A 14250-nucleotide genomic window follows, 5' to 3' on the forward strand; every position below is an offset into this window, starting at 1 on the left:
TGTGTTTGCAGGGTCCTCCTGGTCCTAAAGGAAGCCAGGTATGTTTTTATATATTTATCAGACTTGATTTCCTTCTGTAGGAATGCTATATTCACACTATATAATCACACTAATGTGTTTACATTAAATTCCCATCAGAAATGTGATCTCTTCTAATCTCATCACCCTAAAATGCTGTTATGGCTTCACACACTTAGATAGTAAACTCTGCTCTATTAGCTCAGCTCTGTGTGCCTGAAATTTTAGACAGGGCTTCTGCACTCCTATAATTCAACACCATGCTCCATACGCATGCCCATGTTTACACAGAGTCAGCAGGTCTGTCAGGGACCCAAAGAGATGAAAGATTGCTGGATGGAAGTAGCCTCTTCAAAAAGTCATTAGATCTAAGTCATAGTGTAAACTCCACTGTCGATAAATCAACGCTAACTGCAAGCAAAGCACTCATAATTTTGAGCGATAAAGTGCAGATTTAGTGCTTTATCCAGTTTCAAATGGGCCCTAAAGTGAATAGCTAGTCCACAGCTACAACAGAGAAGGATGGAGTCAGTGTGTTTATTGTAGCAGTGATTTAAAGTCGCTTTAGTTGAAAAGTTCAGATTAATGTTAGAAAAGGCATTTTTTTAATGGATTATACAGGATCAGATTTTCACTCGGCCACATGTGCACACGTGGCATTAAGAAGTGCCAGAACATGAAACATGTGCTGCATGTCTATCTAGAGTAAACACACTCCATCTGTGTGTAAGAGACAGAAGAGATGAGCTCTTTTTTGTGATGGTACCTGATTCCATATTTCCAGTTCAATCACTTCACACTTCATAAAAATATGCTTTCAGTCAAGAGGACACCTGGAGAGATACACAATAGAAAACAGAATGTGTAGTGGAGAATACCAGTCAAACGACTCTATTAAGACTGACAGAATATATTTTTTTCTTATCAATCAGCAGTCATTGTCAGTGCCACTCATTGTCAGTGTCTATAATTTCTTCATTATTAAGATCAATGTGTTTCATCATTAAGTTTAATGTGAAATGTGACACTCAAGAGAAATTTTTAGAGAAAGTGTGTTGTGATAGGAACCAGGCGTCAGAAGTGTTTTATGCTAGGAAGTTATTGCAGGAGGTGTTTATGACTTCTCTGCCTGATACATCAGATACTGTTGCAAGTTTTAAACAAATACATTTATTAAATTATTAGTTACATAGTTAATTAGCTGTGTTTTGACATATTAGAGTATGTTTAAAATAGTCTGTTTATTAGAAGGTCAATATTTGTGATGATGGTTCCTCTTGTAACATGAAACAGTTCTGTGTAAACAAGAGCAACAAAGAAGAAAGTACAATAAAGAAAAACCTTATAAACATATATATATATATATATATATATATATATTCCTGATGTACTAGGAATGATACTTTAGTGTTGTTTATTGATGTTGTTGGAAATCTACACATTACATGTATAATATTTCACATGTAAAATTAGAAGATTTCAAGAATGACAATTTCACCACTATCTATTGTATGGTTTATTGATAATGATCTGTTTCTCTGTTATTTCACATCGGTCTGTTCTTCTGCCAGGGGATGCCGGGGCCAAAAGGAGATAAGGTACAAGCTCTAGAGTTCAGAGCACATTCCAGCATGATATTTTCACAATTTACTACATGGCTGAGGGGTATCAGCCGAGGTTCTAGCCAGCTAATGTAAGCCAGCCTTGAGATACTCCAGTGCTGATCTGGAGCACAGCTTCAGGGCTGTTGCAGTATGGATTAGGCATCACAATGCGCTGCTTATGTCAGATATGGTTGTGCGTTTGTATGGGCTAATTGTTTTTCTCTCCACAGGGTGAGCAGGGAGACATGGGGCCCAGGGTGAGTTTGCCAGAAATATCAAAAACTAAAGCCATACCCTGCAGTGCCTGTGATCTCATACACCGCAGGGTCCTGTGTAAATCTATATGTCTCTTTCCGTCATATTCCTGCTGTGAACTTTTCACTCAGCAGCAATGGTGTGAATGGCATTTGCACACTGACCTCAGGTCAGGCCATCATTGCTGTTATGAAGACTAAAGTTTAGATTAGTGTGGTCAGGATTGCCATTTGGATTTGGACAGGAGTGATCAAGATTGTTGTTAGGATTTCACAAGAAATGGATAAGACTGTCATTAGGGTCGGAGAGGAATGCTTAAAAGTGCAATTAGTGTTTGAGAAGGGGATGATCAAGAATGCCATTTGATTTTGGATAGGAATTATCTCTGGTTTGAGATTACTAATTGTATTTTAAACAGAATTATTAAGATTGGGGTTAGGATTTTGATAGAAATGTGTGAGAGAGCAGTGTTTATTTGGATTCGGAAGTTTCCAGGGTGTCAATGTTTGGAAGGAAATGATCAAGATCAAAGTTAGGTTTTGCACGGAAAAGACCAATATTGAGGTTGGGATTTGGATGGGAATATTTAAGATTGAAGTTAGGAGGATAGGAATAAGGCTATAGTTTAGGATTCTAACAGGAAAAATCAAGATACGGGTAGCATGTGGCTAGGAACTCTCAGTATTGCTGTTTGGATTTCCTTAGGATGTTGAAAATGATCAAAACTGTTGTCAGGATTTGCATTTTACTTATGAGTACAGATGATCAACATTAAGTTTATACTTTGAATGTGAATTATCAACATTGAAATTAGAATTTGAATGTGAATCAAGAGCTCTGGCTTTTAGGATTTGGAAGGGAATGGTCAAGCTTTCTTTCTCATGCCCAGTTACTGGTCTGCTGTACTGTTTTTCATCTGGCCATATGTGATTACAGGTAAAATAATGGTTCTTGACAAGTCAGCCATGAACACAAAGTTCATCCATATGTTCTTTTTCATATCTGCCAGACATGTTCCGTTTGGCCATTGTGGCCAAAACTTGTTCTCTGTCACCTGCCGTGCCAGCTCAGTCCGATTAGAAACAGGTGTCTTTGTGTGGGCTTTTGGACAGGTGGACAATCTCAGTTAATGCTCTGTGTGTGGTCTGCATTGTTTTTGTTTCATCCAGTCATAAATATGAGTGTGTTCTTGACAAGTGAGTCAAATAGTAGCGAGAAGTTGGTGTGAGAAAATGTACAGTAGCTTCCGGAGCATTCTGTAGTTCTGAGTGTCGACTGTAATGGTGCATTAGTGCTTTCTTTCATCAAAGATTATGCTCTGTTTTGGAAGGAAGCCATAACCTGTAGAATCCATTAATACTCCTCGGGGACACTAACCTAAAAGCAGTCTACGTGCTGAATTTTTCCTTCCAGATGGCAGAGCTTACTTTGTACTGCAGGTGGACAGAGTCACCCATGACCCCTGCCTTTTGTCAGGCATGAGAATTCATGGGAAGTTGCCCAATTTCTAAATGTTAGTGATAACAGAAAGCAGTGAGTTGTAAATTCCACTTAACTTTAGATGCTTTACCTTGTGGGGTTTTGGGATGCTGCTGGTATGCTTGATGCCTGAAACATGTTCCATATACCACATCATCACCGATTTTTCTTTTCTTTCCTTTTCTCAACACTTATGGTTTTGGGACTGAAGACCCAAATTGATCCAGTTTTAAAGATTATTTTTTGTCATTCACATATTCTACACTTCTTCAGCTGTGCAAGTGTCCTGGCCCATAACTGTTGCTACTTGACCCTGACATACAAAGATTTACAGCAATTTCCTCTAGTTCTGATGACATTATCTAATGCCTAAAATTACTGCAACTATATCTTGCATTTAAACAACTGGGGTTTTATTATGCTACTGCCTTTTTGGCAACAAGGCAAATTTCATCCCATCCTTCATCACATTTTATACATTGGCAATTTCTTAGGAAAAATGTACATGCCTATTTTTGTGGCTTTTTAGTTTAATACATTATTTGAACACAGCGGCTGTCTTTCACACTATGTGAAAATTTCATGGTGAATGGACTAATAGCAATGTAAGAAGGTTTACTTCATCTCCTATAGTTTTTCTTTGTAGATTACAATATTGTGTTATTATTTCAGCCAGCAGTCATATGATGACATAGTGCTAACTCATAACAGCCTTTTTGGATTCTTGGTGGTTGCCAGTTTACCATGGTTATTAAAGTGTAAAATGTTTTGTTACCAAAACCCTCTACTATTACCCCAAGTGGGAGCAAGCTTCTAGTGGAAGAGCGTTAAATTTCTTTATGGATCCCTTGCCTTCTTGACCACAATTCTGAATAGAAACCTCATGGGCTAATGTGCACCAATGAAAGGTAATTATATCCAGAAGTGCAGGGTATCTGGAACATTGATATAGTCAGGATGTCTATATGAGTCTTCTTGTTGTTTGTTGGTCAGGAAAGTAGGTCATGGAAAATCACCTCCCCACAGAAAAGACATAAAAATCTCTACTTCTTTGTGTAGAATGGACTCATATATTTCTCATATGTGTTCTAAAGATATTCCTGTTCACTGCATTCATGCCATCCCTAAATCTGCCTTTATTCCTCTGTGTTTATTCTTTCTTATCCCTCAATCACTTCACTCATGTATCATTCCCTCCGACCTCCCAGGGCCTTCCAGCATACTCTGCCTCTGCAGGCCTGCTCAGTAATCAGATCCTCACAGTGAAGGTTTGTCCCTCTCTTGCCACCGACCATTTTCATCTCTGGTCTTAAACCTGTTCATCTCAATACTGTCTCGGCATTGCCTGTGATTCTGAAGGCTCAGCTTATTGTTGTTTTATTTCACTCTCACTATGGTCTTTAAATGTTTTTCCTTTGCACAGTTCTTCCTGTCTAAAATTCTTTCAGAGCTGAATACGTTTTACCAGGGAGGTAGTTATAATTTGAGAGGAAATTAACCATTTTTTCAAAATTGTAAAGCTGTCATTCAGTATGATTTGATGTGACATTGCACACATATTTAACAACTCAGATTTCCTTGTATTGGTGGTGATAGGAACCAAAGGTAACATTCTACACACTCAACCCAAAAAACGCTCCAATACCAGAAGTTTGTTTGCCCAGTGTTGCTCTGAAATAAAGGTTAATAATAAGGAGCGTATACTGTCTTTTATACAATAACATTTTATAATGCTTTTCTAAAAAATGCTTTGTGTTTTATATTGTATCATTTGTGAGGTTGGATACAAATACTTTACAAAGGTATTGGGACTATTCCAGAATATTTAGACCATTCTAGTCCTCACTTGGTACTCAGTATGATGACTTTATGCAGATATATGACTGCTCCAGAACATGCATTCTGTTTGCAATGATTTTTATGGAGATTATACAAGGAATAAGTGTGAGTGTGAGTGTGAGTGTGTGTGTGTGTGTGTGTGTGTGTGTGTGTGTGTGTGAATAGTGGAAAACCTGTGTCAGCAATGAGTGCAGTAGCAGAAATCACTCAATATGTGTCTACAGTATTTTGGACACGTTTTCTGTCCACAACGACCAGTTAAATTCTGCATGTTTTCTGAACTTGATTCTTATTGGTTATTCAAGCAACACATTTACAACTAACTCATATATGGTACTTATCACCACCTCTCTGAATAATTCTGACTCATATTGATTATATTTCTACAGGTTAATATTAAACAACTCAATTATTCGGAAAGGGGGAAAGATTCCAAAACTTGTGCATTTTGAATTTCTAATGTTACACACAAAGCCTTCTGGTAAAACAAAGTCAGTTCAATAAACCTTTTTTTGAAAACTACAAACACAGGGACTACACTGTATGTTCAAACACAGTAAATAATACATTCATTAATCCTTCAGTATTTATAAAATTTATCAGCAGCAATTTGACATAAACTGTTTAATAATGTAAATGTATGACATCAGATTGGGGTCAAACATCTGAGAACTCAAAACTAATATTCAGAAATATAAAAGCTGGATTTTATATAAAGGAAATAAAACTTTGTAAACATGAGCACTGTCATTGGGGTTTTCAGAATGGTTTCATAAAAGTAATATTTTTATATGTTACCATCTATTTTATTTTATAATTTCATAAAGACATAGTTTTAATTTTACAGTTTCACTCAGTTGCAAGTCTCTCAGAGTCTGGTTTCTAGTTTTTTACTTGAGTTTTCGCCCTGAAAAGATGTGAGGGCAGGATTCTGTCAATCACTGGCCACTAAGCAAATGATTGACATATCAAAGTAATACAATATGACATGGAATAATATCTACATTCCCTGCTAGTTTTTTTTCTCAGTGGACATTGGCAAAAAACCAGCAAATGCAGATAAACCGTCTGTTCCTATTTGTGTTACGTGAATACATCTAACGAGCCGTGCATGTTCCATAAATTGTTTTTTCTAATTTTAACCATGTAAAAAAGAAAATACCTTTTTTATAGTTATTTGATTTGTGTGATAACAGAAACCATTACGTGGAATTTTTTTTTCTGAACTCAAATCAGTTTGGGTGAAAGAAATAGAGCTTGTTACAGAATTTGTACACAACAGGCTGTAGACTGCAGTTAATCCAGCTGCCATTTTAGTGCTAAGATACTAGTGACTGAACGGTAATACTCAGTGTGTGTGAAAACCTGAAAGAATGCCCTTCATTTTAAAGGAAAAGTAACCATGTTTAAGCAGTTTATAAAATGGTAATTTCTAATAAATACTTCATACTACCAACAGATATCAGTTCAGTGTTTTCCATGTACCTGTGAAATATGAAGATAGAAAGAACAAAAACTATTTGTCTCTTGTATTGTCATTTTAAACACAAAATAGAAAAACTAAATGACAGAACATACACGGCCCTCTGTGTTGTATTAATCCACAGTTTATCACAGATTTATATAATGATGCTGTGTCAGGTATGGAGCTATATTGGGGTCAAAAGTTTTGTTCATTTAAAAAAAAACTGAAACTTGAAACTGAAAATTCAAATCTTGATATTGGACTTTGAAAAATACAACAATGTATTAAAAATTTAAAATAAGTTTGTATGATTTTTTTCTGTTTAAATAGAATTTGAATTCAATTATTTAATTTTTTTTAATAAATAATTTTTCACTTTCCTGTATATTTTGATATTTGACATCTTATATTTTTCACTTTCAGATCCTTTTTTTCACTTTCAGATCCTTTTTTCCACTTTCAGATCCTTGTTTTTCAGTTTCAGAGTTTAGAGTTTAATTTAAAGCACAATTTAAGGTGGATGGAACATCAGGCTAAGAACCCAGGGGAATAAGGAGCTTATTCAAATTTGTTACCGGCTCGCTGCAGCTTGTCGTCATGAGTGGACGCCATCACCAGCAAAGTGCTGGGGAAACTAGTGTGGCTTTGGGGCTATGCACTCTGACAGAGTTGATCGCTCTTTTTCTGCGATTGGTGCTGGATGTTGTCTAAAAGAGCTCACTATAAAGGACTTTGTCACTAAAGTCAATGTTTTACACGGAATATTGTGTATAACGTGAGTGTTCAGTGATGTTTCTCATAGGCAACACCGAGGAAGTTCAGGATCATGCTAAATCAAGGACAAAAATCTTAAACTGAAAAACAAGTAATAAATAATAATAGAAAATAAATAATTTATTCAAAAATATAAAGTAATTTAATAGAAATTGTATTTAAACTGAAAAAGATCATACTATGCTTATTTTTATTTTGAATGCATTGCTGTATTTTTCAAAGTTCAATCTCAAGATTTGAACTTTCAGTTTCAGATCATTTTTTTCAAATGAACAAAACCTTTGACCCTAATATAGCTCCATATGTCAGTCATTTATCCTGTAGACAGTGAAAAATAGACCCTACCCTCACATCAAATCAGGGCTAAAAGTCAAATGAGAGATTGCTGAAGTGAAAATGTGACTGTGAGAGATGTAAATGAAAAGCAAATACTGGTCAATTTTCAAATTACTTCTGTTTCTGAAACTGATTAAAAACTTATTTAAATCTCTGACATCTCAATGACATTACTATCATTTACAAAGTTCACTTCATTGGTTATTGATTCTGCTTCTTGATTCTCAGCATTTTGACCTAAATATACTGATTATAAATTCTACTCACAAAAAAAGTCATCTTCTCACAAAAAAGTCATCTTGTGAATGTGGACCTAAGCTGTTTGTAAATGCTCAGTACTATTTTATAAATATATTATTCTATGTATGACGTCCCTGTAGGTAGCCTTTAAAAAGGTTTTAATGTCATTTCTAACCGTTTTTTATTGAACTTCTTTATGAACTCTTCCTTTAGAAACTTATTTTTCTCTTCTGCTTTGGTTCTTCACACTTTTGCTGTATTTCCTGTTTTTCTGTGCTCCTTTACTGTCAGATGATCTTTCCACGCTATGAGCATGGCTTCCTCTCTACCTCAGCCGACCACCCCAGTTTTCACAAGCGTCTTCTGAAGGTAGAACGAGATCCTCATACCTGTCACTCCACCTTCTCTACATTTCTCATCATGTCTCTTAGTCTATGTTCACATTATAAGCATCATTGCTCACATCTGTTCTTTTGTTCAGATCTGATCTTTCTTGATGGTTCTCATTTTAAATGCCTCCCCTCCCCCAAACTTGTGAAGCCAAATATCACTTCTTTGTAAATTGCTATTACTACTACTACTACTAATAATAATAATAATAATAACATGTAGTGCCTTTCACATACCCAAGAACACTAGCAGAGTGCCAGTGAACAGCTCCGTACCCTTGGAGGCGAATGCTAAATGCCCACATTGGTTATGCCATCTAACAAAGACCTAGCATTGTTGCTTGTCAGAGCATATTCCTATTCATCTTAATAAAGTGAACTTGAGCTTCTTTTGTCTGTTCCCTGAAATGACCTTCATGCATACATCCATATGAGTGGCATCTTCTGTATGATCCACATGCATTGTGAAATACAAACAACAGTAGTAGAAACAAGAAACATGTGTGGATGACAGATCAAATAGATGAAAATAGACTGAGTTGGTTGGTGGATGATGATGATGGTGATATGTGCAGTGTGGTTGAAACAACCCACATGAATTCCAGTCTGTTCGTTCTCATACAGGATGTTTGGCCATGTTTCTGAGATGTATCTGACCTAAAACCTCATATGAAAGCCTGTGTTTACAATACAATGCTAAAGTGGCACAAATCTCATTTCTGAATAATCAGATCCACTCTATTTTCATATGCATTCCAAGAAGGAATACTTATTTAACATATGGCCACGCAAGGTTTCTGATCATGTTACAGATCGGTGGTGTTCAAACCTTTTTTACAGAACATAATTAGATATAAATCTGATTAAAAAAAAACATTCAATATGTACATAGCTATGTGCACATCTGATTTCAGTTGATCAGATTTGGGTTTCAAAAATCTGTGTCATATTAAGGCAAAATATATCAGATTTGTGCCACTTCAGCTTAGTAATGTGAGTCTAGCCTTACACGCTTTCTTCTCCCATGACTCCTTCTCTTGTTTTCTGACTTCTCAACACACAATTGTGTGTCTTTGGCTTGCCGACCCTACAATTAGCTTCTGGGCTGTTAACATGCATGCCTGCTTTGAAATAGGAGAAATAATAGAAATGAGAAAGAGAAAGAGAAAGAGAAAGGGAGAGACAGCTAGGCCTGCTTATCCCTGAGCATGGGCAAATGCTTTGTTTATGAACATTAAGAGAGGGAAAAATACCATGCAAACCACAGCTAATGGCTGAACCAAAATAGACTTTTTTCATCTTGGCAGCTTAATATGGTAAAATTGAGCTATTTTTATATGAATCCAGAGCCTTGAACCTGCACCCCACAGCTACCACCACTACCACTCTCTCTCTCTCTCTCTCTCTGTGGATAAGTGTGTGCTTAGCCAGCAGCTATCACTCTCTCTGTAGGGCTTTGGCTAAGGCTGCCACCCCCACATGCCATTACAACCAGCCAACTTTTAGAGACTGACTGCTACTGCCAAAACTTCTCTGGCTCATTATGTATGGATTAACACTGGGATGAAATGAATACATTACAAAATGAGTATGAAACATGAATCATTTGTGGCTGGACTAAAAACGTCCATTTTAATAAAGTCAAAGAGGGAAAGTAAAACAAAAGGAGATCTCAGAGAAATGTTGAGCCACTTCTGATGGCTGTTATTTTACTTTCCACCCAGATATGATTTAAGACCTCTCTCTCTCTCTCTCTCTCTCTCTCTCTCTCTCTCTCATGCACACTCTCTTTCTGTCTATTTCTCTCTGCCACCCTTTCTTCAATTCTTTCTAATTTTTCTTCCTCTCTATTCCCCATTGCTCTCTCTCTCTCTCTCTCTGTAGGGTGATCAGGGACAGGCAGGTCCCCCAGGTCCCCCAGGGCCTCCTGGAGAGCCTGGTCCTAGAGGGCCTCCAGGAAACACAGGCAGAGATGGACCCAGGGGCAACCCAGGAGATCCAGTAAGTGAGCCAACTTGAAACACACACACATATGAGCTCATCCACACTGCAGCCTGTTGGACATTTGGAGGTTTCCCTTCAGTTCAGCAGGTGCAGCTCTTCATCCAATGACTTTCCAGGAGAATGCAGGAACATTCTTCATATTCAATATGAGTTACATAAAGATATTTTATACCAAGTGATTTAAAAACATTTATTTGAAATATTTGAAACAGATATTTGAAACATTTTCTCAGGACAACCACAATATGAAGCATGCATTGTTGTATTAAAAGTTCAAAATAGTCCATATTGTGGGCACTTACATTCAGTTTTGCATACTTGTATAATCTCTGTAGAACAGCATTCAAACACAACACAATCCAAACAAATCCAAAACAAACTCATACCACACATCAATAATGCAGCTCATAGCTGAAGACTAGTCTAAAGCCTTCCTTGATGTATAGAAGCTCCAATGAATTCAGGAAAACTGTCTGTTAATAGCCTTAATTTCAGAGGGAATGTGGGATGAACAGATATACCTTAATACTGTTAATGGCTGCTGTGATGGAATGATGGATATGAAGTTCCTGAGAGATGAACTCCTGACGATGATAGAAGCTTCTTACAGATTTACCCCCAAAAAAATAAAACAGGTGCAATATGCTGTAGTCTCATGAGCCAGAAATCTATCTACAGAGGATTTTTATTCACTGAAGCCAAAATCAGTCTACTTTGACAGGAAATATTTCTTTGACATTCAGATTAGTCATTCTCAAACCATTGTTTTGGCTCGACGTGGAAGAGAAACCAATTTACAAAATGTAGTTATAACAAAGATACTGGAAAATGATGTGTGTCCCAAAAATATAAGTTTATTTTGATGTCTAGCCACTAAATATTTCCAAAAGCAGCAACATACGTTCAGTTTTCAGCCCAGCAAATATATCAAATCAGGCAGAAGCAACAGCTCCGTACAGATGTTTGTTTCTGATCAGACACATTTAATCAGGGAGTGGCTGATGTATGGCAGTGTGTAGCAGCACTTTTACAAATCAGAGTGGGTTCAGTTCCCCACATCACATTAAATCAAGAAGAGTCCCTGACTCCCAACACTGTAATGTGATTAGAATTTGCTCTGTATAACAGCATATGCCAAATGCCGTAAATGTAAAAAAGTAGTTGTGGCCAGCTTGATGTGCAATAGATTTCATACACTCCAATCATCTGAGAATGGGGCATTACAGATATCATCCCAGTATGTCTAACCCAGAGAAATGATCATTTGAATCAGTTTCTCTGCAACTGCTAGAAAGAAACACAGCCAGCCCAGGACAGTGAGAACAGAGTGAAAAATACTCTCAAACAATTCTCATTTTGTTGCTGTCCAATAAAGAACATGTATCTGTAAAATACTAACTTAACAGGAGAAGAAAGAACTTTCTTATGTTTCAATGGAAGTCAGTGTAAAAACATGTTATTCCAAGTCATTTTGAAGTATTTTACTGGACAGTAGTGATTTGGTCCGCAACAGTGAAATGTATTTAGACAGGATACAGATCAAGGAATAAAACCAGAAGAGTCACTGCACCCCAGCTCCAGAGACCTGGGGTCCTGGATGTGATCCTCGCCTTTGGTAGGTGCCTGTATACAGTTTAGTGTCTTCTCCCTGTGTCTGTGTGGGTTTCTTCTGTGCACATGTCCAAGTGACTGGGAGAGATTGTGCTGCCTTGTGATGGACCGACACCCTGTTCAGGGACTTTCCCTGCCTTCTGTTAAATCTCAGGACAAAGCTATTACAACAACAGGAAAGAATACAAGTTCAGAACAGATGGAGTGCAAGTCAAATAAACAGAGCTTAACAGAGAGACTTAAACAACAATAAATTGAAAAATACCAGTAGTGTTAGAAGTGTATTTGAAAAAAAAAACAGATTAGAAAATGTTTGCTACTGATTGCGTTGGACAAACAGAGAAAAATAAATTATAGGACATGGTTGGTAAGAAGTGTAAAATCAAAGGGCCAGATGTCAAACAGTACAGCTTGTCTGTGCTATGTCAATCTTCAGAAAAGCAATCAGAGAAACAAACTTCATATTCTCTCTCTGTCTCTCTCTCTCTCTCTCTCTCTCTCTCTCTCTCTCTCTCTCTCTCTCTCTCTCTTTCATTCGGTCTCCCCATATTGTGAACAGATGTTTCAAGGTCAGAGTCTCAGAAGCCATTTCCTGTTGTTGTCCTGAAAACTGTGTTTATCTTTGACAAAGTGAAACCACCTCATTAGCAGCTAAAGGCCTGACACCACGGCTCAGTCCTATTCTCTCCATTGTGCAAACCAGACACCCTGGTCTCTTAAAGCCAGAGGCCTGGACACTTCGTGGTGTCTGTGTTACATCTACAGGAATGTAACCTGTCAACAAGCATCAACAAGCTATTTATTACTAAGGATACATCTGTTCGAAGGATGTTTGCGTACCTCCTTGAATGGAAAACTGCAGATCACACCTTGAGTGTTGACTCAAAGAGGACTGAAGTCTCAAATGAGCCATTTTGATTAGAGCAGATTGCATCTGTTTGTGCCCGTTTTTTTTTTTCATGCAAAAGCTCTTCATCATGTCCTGCATAGATCCTGAGTAATCTACAGCTGGAATAACAGGGGTTTTTTTTATTTTAAAGATGGCTTTATGGTTTTGTTTTATTATTAATTTGGGGTTTCTTCATAGGGTGGGCTCAGGGGTTGCGCAAGGAAGTCTGTTTGCACCCTGCTGTAGTTGGTCTTCAGCTGTGGGATTTTCCTGTAGATTTGCTGTGGAGAGGCATCTAGTGGCAAATTTCTAGAACTACACATTCACCTGTTACTTCTTTCATTTTTAAGAGCAGAAGCACCTGGCTAAATTCACTCAATTATTCACTCATTAACACACATTCACTTCACTTACTACGCATATTCACACGCTCGCACACTTTGTGTCACACACACATTAACTCATTTACATATTTACATACTCATTACTCCAACATTGACTCCTGCACTCACACATTCAAACTCTGCTCACATTGGCTCACTCACTCACATATTCACTCACTCACTCAGACTCACATACTGCACCTGTCAGTTTCACACATTTGTTTACTCAGTCAGTCATTTAACTAACTCCCTCACACATTCACTCACTCATACATTCTCTCATGCACTCACACGTTCACTCATGCACACAGTCAATTAATACATTTACATTCATTCACGATGCTGATTTACTCACATCCATTCAGTCAGTCACAAACTCACATTTGTTCATGCTCATGTTCAGTCACACATTCACTCATTCACAAACTGAGCGCTACTTAGTGCTGCTTGTCAATGACACGATGTGCACTTGTTTTTATTTTTGTTTTTTGTTTTTTGTTTTTTTTAATGAAAGTCCACGAATCCTCAGCTAATGTTACATCTGCATTTATAACAGGGTCCTCCGGGAAAAGAGGTATGTATTATGTATTTAAAAAGCTGAACAATATTGTGTATAGTGCTATAAACCCACTTTTATATAATCTAGATACTAATTACTTTATTAGCGTTTGAATGACTTTGTCAATGCTTTGTATTCCAGGGTCCTAATGGGCCACCTGGGATGAAGGCAAGTCCTTCATTTTCATTCTTTTAATGATTTCCTTATTTAAATAAGACACTCAATAGAGGTCATTCCTGTGTATGGCCTGATCTTTTGCTTATTGCACTGTGTCTCATGCAGGGAGACGTTGGAGAACAAGGCATGACTGGACCTCAGGGCCCTCCTGGGCTTAAAGTAGGTTTATTACACTAACCAATAATAACACTTACTGTTTATTAAGTAATATGGCATGTTATCATCCTT

The 14250-nt window shown here is 37.3% G+C and overlaps 1 protein-coding gene across 1 annotated transcript in view; it reads left to right on the forward strand.

Annotated features, from left to right (window-relative positions):
• The window catches only part of LOC136667957 (collagen alpha-1(XXIII) chain), a 122485-nt gene that overhangs the window by 100821 nt on the left and 7414 nt on the right, over positions 1–14250 (forward strand). The window contains 8 exon segments of the mRNA XM_066645148.1: positions 12–38; positions 1590–1616; positions 1853–1879; positions 4565–4624; positions 10284–10400; positions 13843–13860; positions 13987–14017; positions 14132–14181. Coding sequence (XP_066501245.1) covers positions 12–38; positions 1590–1616; positions 1853–1879; positions 4565–4624; positions 10284–10400; positions 13843–13860; positions 13987–14017; positions 14132–14181 — 357 coding nt within the window.

Source organism: Hoplias malabaricus, chromosome 15 (assembly GCF_029633855.1).
Source record: "Hoplias malabaricus isolate fHopMal1 chromosome 15, fHopMal1.hap1, whole genome shotgun sequence".
NCBI classification, from domain to species: Eukaryota; Metazoa; Chordata; class Actinopteri; order Characiformes; family Erythrinidae; genus Hoplias; species Hoplias malabaricus.